At 34.1% G+C, this 5,781-nt stretch overlaps 1 protein-coding gene across 1 annotated transcript; it reads left to right on the top strand.

Moving 5' to 3' along the window:
- The first annotated feature begins 855 nt into the window (after positions 1–855).
- Positions 856–4,066, top strand: LOC120088657 (actin-7). The gene is made up of 5 exons (XM_039046071.2): positions 856–1,050; positions 2,036–2,107; positions 2,261–2,654; positions 2,739–3,352; positions 3,435–4,066. Exons 2-5 carry the CDS (start codon positions 2,048–2,050, stop codon positions 3,498–3,500), a joined length of 1,134 nt encoding a protein of 377 aa, XP_038901999.1. The 5' UTR covers positions 856–1,050; positions 2,036–2,047; the 3' UTR covers positions 3,501–4,066.
- Positions 4,067–5,781: the final 1,715 nt, after the last annotated feature.

Here is a 5,781-nt window from a genome sequence, read left to right as displayed (position 1 = left end):
TTGATAAATTTGATAATGATGCACATATCTATATTGTTGACGCACTTGACTGATATTCTATTTATAAATATTTTTTTTTAAAAAAAATTATAAAGTACTAAAAATTAATATTTTTTTCGCATGCAATAGACCCCATCCCCCAACATCTCTCTTTCGCCATTCACCGTACTATCCACACCATTTGCCCCTACCTCCGCTCCGCCTACCTCACTGCAGCCTCATCGCACGTCTAATCGTTGCCTGTTGCCGCGTGAAGCCTCTCCTCATCTACTTTTTTCTTTTTTTTTTTTTCTCTTTCTGTTGCAGCCAAATAGGAATAAAATGGTTTTGTTAAAACGAAAAAATTGGAATACAAAATAATAATACATCACATTTGAAAAGTTTGTCATATCTACAATTTTCCATCCTTGCAAATTCTTTTAATTAATTAGATTATATTTTTATTCTTGATATAAAAGTCTCATAGGTATAGAAAACATTAAAATCTTATGGCGACACCTCATATCAATACTAAACCTATGAACATGTTAAAATATGGATAAAAATTGGGCAGAAATTTAACAAATTCAAGTAAATGGATCAAAATTAAAATGTAAAAAAGAAAGGAAATTCTGACAAATGAAAATGAAATAAGGGAAGGAAATGAATTAAAATCTCGAGGAAGAAAATGAAAATGAAAATGAAAATGAAAATGAAAATAAAAAGCAAAGGGAAAGAAAAAGGCTGTCATCCAGGTCACCCTATCTTTACCGGTGGTCGAAATCATTCACCCAAATTCTTCATTTCATCGGAATTTCATTTACATTTGCATTTGCATTTACATTTCATGTTTTTCATTTCTTTTTATTTTTTTTTAAATTTCTTTTTTCCCATATAAATACTCTCATTTTCCCTTCCCTTCTTCCATTCCTTCCTTCTCTCCATTTTCGATCTCACCTTCTCGCCTTTGCAACCGAGAGAGACTGAGCCTGAAATCGGAGAGTTGGCCGTCGATTCCCTCACTTGGCTCTTCCATTTTCATTATCTTCTTCGTTTTCTTCACTTATTAAGGTACGATTCCTCTTTCGATCTGGTTTTTTTTAGATCTCTTTTTCTGTTTCTCATTCAGATTTCGATTTGCTTTTGTTGCCATTTCTTTTTGTGTGTTTATCACTCTTATGAGCTTCGATCTGGTTGTTTTCTTTCATTTTATCAATCATCAGATTTTTTTTAGCTTCTATCTCTTTGATTCTCTTTTTAAACGGTAGTTTGTTTTAGTTCTGAGTTTTGTAATGTGAATCATGTGATTTGTAAATCGTAATGCTGTTTACTGCTGTAAGAGATGCTTTTTCTTTATTTTCCTTTTTTTTTTTTTTTATCTGTTCTGGAATCTGTTTGGTTTGCGAGGATTCGGTGACATTTCTATCGGCATTTGCAATTAGATTCTGAAGTTTCAGTGGCTGATCTTTGACCTTGTGCGTGTTGTTATTGAAATTTTGTGGTACTGGGGCTGAGATCTTGTATTTATCAGAATTCGTATGTAATTTTCTAGATGCAATTGATCTGCATGATTGGACTTGTGGAGAAACTCAATTAAAGATCTCAGCTACTACTTGCATTGTTCTGTCGATAAGTGATATTGAAATGTTATGGATTGAGGATCGATGATTTGCTGACGTAACTAATAGGATTCTTACATTAAAATCGTGCTGCTTACAGTTCCCTCCATTGCATCTGTTTGCTTCTCGTTTTCCTGTATTTCTTTTTCAGTGGAGTATATGTTCTAGATTTTGCCTATCACCTTTGCCAAGAATCAACCTTCGTTTTGAAGCTGATCCGTTTCTTCCTGTAAAATTCCAGTCTTTTTAGTAGTTTCCGTTTTGATTTTTTGGAAAGTGTTATTAGGTGGTGACGCTTATGATTTCTATTCTGGTCCTTGTATTACAAAGTGGATTGTCTGTTTTATTCTTTTATCTTATTGCCAATTCAACAATGCATTGCACAGATGGTCTTCGTATTCCAGGATATAATTTGTTCATTTGTGTGTACTTTTCAGTATCTATAAAAGATGGCTGATGCTGAGGATATCCAGCCACTTGTTTGCGACAATGGAACCGGAATGGTGAAGGTATAATCACTGACCTTAATACATGTAGCTGTTTTTCTTGTTGTAGATCTGCTTACGTTCTCAATAATTATAGCTGCTTTACTGGGTACGTTTTCTTTTCCTTGAGGCTGGTAATACTTAATGGGTCTGAAGTAGTAAAATTGTAATTTGTAGGCTGGATTTGCCGGTGATGATGCTCCCAGGGCAGTGTTTCCCAGTATTGTTGGTCGACCTCGACACACTGGTGTCATGGTGGGTATGGGCCAGAAAGATGCTTACGTTGGTGATGAAGCCCAATCCAAAAGAGGTATTCTTACCTTGAAATATCCCATTGAGCATGGTATTGTCAGCAACTGGGATGATATGGAAAAGATTTGGCATCACACATTCTACAATGAGCTTCGTGTTGCACCAGAAGAACACCCAGTGCTTCTTACCGAAGCTCCTCTCAATCCTAAAGCCAACAGAGAAAAGATGACACAAATCATGTTTGAAACTTTTAACGTACCTGCCATGTATGTTGCCATCCAGGCCGTTCTATCTCTGTATGCCAGTGGTCGTACAACAGGTTCACAGCCATTTCCTGCTTTCATCTTAAATTTGGGACTCTTAGCCTTTGATTTGGATAAAAATTTAATGAATTATTGAATAGGTATCGTGCTCGACTCTGGTGATGGTGTTAGTCACACTGTGCCAATCTATGAGGGTTATGCTCTACCCCATGCTATCCTCCGTCTGGACCTTGCTGGTCGTGATCTAACTGACGCTTTGATGAAGATTCTCACTGAGAGAGGGTACATGTTCACAACCACTGCCGAACGGGAAATTGTCCGTGACATGAAAGAGAAGCTTGCTTATGTTGCGCTCGACTATGAGCAGGAACTTGAGACTGCTAAGAGTAGCTCCTCAATTGAGAAAAACTATGAACTGCCTGATGGACAAGTCATCACAATTGGAGCTGAGAGATTCCGATGCCCCGAAGTTCTTTTCCAGCCATCCCTCATCGGAATGGAAGCTGCTGGAATTCACGAGACTACCTACAACTCAATTATGAAGTGTGATGTGGATATCAGAAAAGATTTGTATGGCAACATTGTTCTCAGTGGTGGTTCTACCATGTTCCCTGGTATTGCTGACCGTATGAGCAAAGAGATCACAGCTCTTGCTCCCAGCAGCATGAAAATCAAGGTCGTTGCACCACCAGAAAGGAAATACAGTGTCTGGATTGGAGGATCGATCCTTGCATCTCTCAGCACCTTCCAGCAGGTGAGATGCTCTCTACATTCACTCTTAACCTCTCTTTTGTTTCCATTTCTGGCACTAACCGATACTTCGTGTGTTTTACCAGATGTGGATTTCAAAGGGTGAGTACGACGAATCTGGCCCATCCATCGTCCACAGGAAGTGCTTCTAAGTTCAATATGTGCTTTGAATGGTGAGTTATTTCCTTTAGTTGGCTTTTTTTGTGTCATGTGTAATGTGAACTCTTTCGGTTGAGCACGGATACGGGTCCATGGAAGGAGGGTATATTTCTGAGGTCATTCATTCATATGCCCATTACTTTCCCCCACTGCTATGAGTTTGAGATTCGTAATTCTACTGCGTATTGACGGGTTAAGAAGTAATTGACCCTCTGGATGTTTATGTTGTTGTTGGGCAAAATCAACTCTCCTTCCAAAATCTTTCCCTTGTCTGCCTTTGCCAAATCTGTGATGCAACCATGTCTTTTTTTCTAGTAGGAGATGATTGTGATGTTTTTTTTTTTTGTTTTTTACTCTTTATCCTTCTCCCTTTTTCTCTCCTATTTCCTATTCCAAGTTCTTTCTTTTTTCGAGAACATTAATGTTAATAGTTATTGTAAGACAAATATTAGTCAGTTTGCTCCTTGCGGTCATAAACTTGCTATGCAAAATGATATTTTATTATTGGCTTGGAAGGTTTATAAGGGCCTCATCATATTCATATTTACATTTTCTTCAATTGTGCTTCTTAATTCTTCCCCCTATCACTTTCACAAAGCTAGATTAGATTGGAGCCTATGGACCCCAACTAATTTAGTAGGTGAAGTAAAATTCTCATTGACATTTTTATATTTTTGTTGAAATATCCATAATTTGGAAGGGCCAATTGAGAAATATTGAAAATATATTAGAGGTTGATATTGATATGAGGGTTCCTTCAATAGATATTTTGACATTTTTGTTGAAAATATCTATGAATTTGGAATCTTCAATTGAGAAATATTAAAATATATTAGAGGTTGATATTGATATGAGGGTTCCATCAATATTTTACTTTAGTAAGCTTGGATTATATTTATTAAATTAACTAATGCTTATGAATTCTTTATTTTCATGATTTTTCTTGCATATCATAACAACTTTCACATTTTGTTGACCTCACTTTAATATCAACTTTTTATTTTTCTAGAAATATATACATACATACATACATATATATATATTATTTATATAAAAGGAAAGAAAGTCTGGCATTTGTGATTGTGGGTGTGTAACAGGTTGGTCTTGAATTATTAAAGAGTGATTGATGTATAATTGTTGACTTTTGAATAGTGGTTGAGATGCATAATTTTGCTGGTTGACAACTGTTATTTATTGTTTTAAGATAATTTCATCAAATAATTTTTTCGATTTATTGCTACTTATTTATGCAACTTTCACACCTTTTCTCTTCTTTTTGCGTTTTTTTTTTCACAACTGTTAGATAACATATTTGAGGTAGTAATTGATGCATTTGATCTAAGTGTTGGTTCTTTATTTTTTTTTTTAGGAATTGTTTTAAATGGTAGAAGATACTTTCAAAATATAGTAAAATGTCATTGGTTCTGCATCATAGACTTTGGTAGATATTTATTAGAGAGGTCTGTCGTGCTCCATCACTAATAGATAATAACGTTTTACTATATTCATAAATAAGTTGGTTCATCTTTCTTTATTTGAAAATTATTCTATTTTTTTACCCATTTTGTTTAGGGTATGACAATAAACTTATATTTCATGTTCTTAGGTGCGCAGATATTTTTGATAATTTTATTATTTAAAATAAAATAATTACTATTTTTTTAGAAGAGAACTGCAGGGGATTTGGTGCTCTTTTATTTTTATGGACAACATGTACTTATATTTTTATCTTAGAATCCAAAAATAAATGAATATATAAAAAGTCTTAAACAAAGTCAATTTTGTGTAACTTTCTTTAAAATTAATAAGTTTTGAGAGTTCTATTACTTGTTAAATATGGGTAAATTTAGTCTAAACTGAATTGAAGATAAAAATTGCAAAAATGATTTAATTTGATGAAATTGAAAGTCGGGTTAAATTTGGTAAATCATTGCTAAATATAGGATCGAAAGTTGATTTTCTATAAGGGTTGTTGTGGACATCAAATTTTTACGGTTTAACCAATTAAGATGTGATTGTATTATCGATAAAGAAGTTGGAGTTTTAAATCTCTACTAACTTAAAAGGAAAAAAAAAAAATCGATTATTGGCAGACCAAAATGCTATTTTTTTTAATAGTACAAGGTCAAAAGTGGATGTTTAAAAATTATACCAAAATACAACAAAAGTGAAGGATAATACTTACCTGGCCTAGGCAATCATGTTTAGGTTGGAAATACAAACATGTATTCAAAACCTTCTAGATTGAGGCAAATATAGTAGAATAATGAGAAA

This window comes from Benincasa hispida, chromosome 10 (assembly GCF_027475165.1).
Source record: "Benincasa hispida cultivar pf3 chromosome 10, pf3_genome.v1.1, whole genome shotgun sequence".
In the NCBI taxonomy this organism is placed as follows: domain Eukaryota; kingdom Viridiplantae; phylum Streptophyta; class Magnoliopsida; order Cucurbitales; family Cucurbitaceae; genus Benincasa; species Benincasa hispida.
The sequence above is the reverse complement of the archived record's forward strand: the minus strand, read 5'-3'. Positions and strand labels throughout refer to the sequence as shown.

What these genes read in the sequence shown, in the direction of transcription:
- LOC120088657 (XM_039046071.2), top strand. Translation starts at nt 2,048, where the DNA reads ATGGCTGATGCTGAGGATATCCAGCCACTTGTTTGCGACAATGGAACC. An exon ending in TGCCAGTGGTCGTACAACAG is followed by an intron (nt 2,655 to 2,738) that starts GTTCACAGCCAT and finishes ATTATTGAATAG; the next exon opens with GTATCGTGCTCGACTCTGGT. An exon ending in CTCTCAGCACCTTCCAGCAG is followed by an intron (nt 3,353 to 3,434) that starts GTGAGATGCTCT and finishes GTGTTTTACCAG; the next exon opens with ATGTGGATTTCAAAGGGTGA.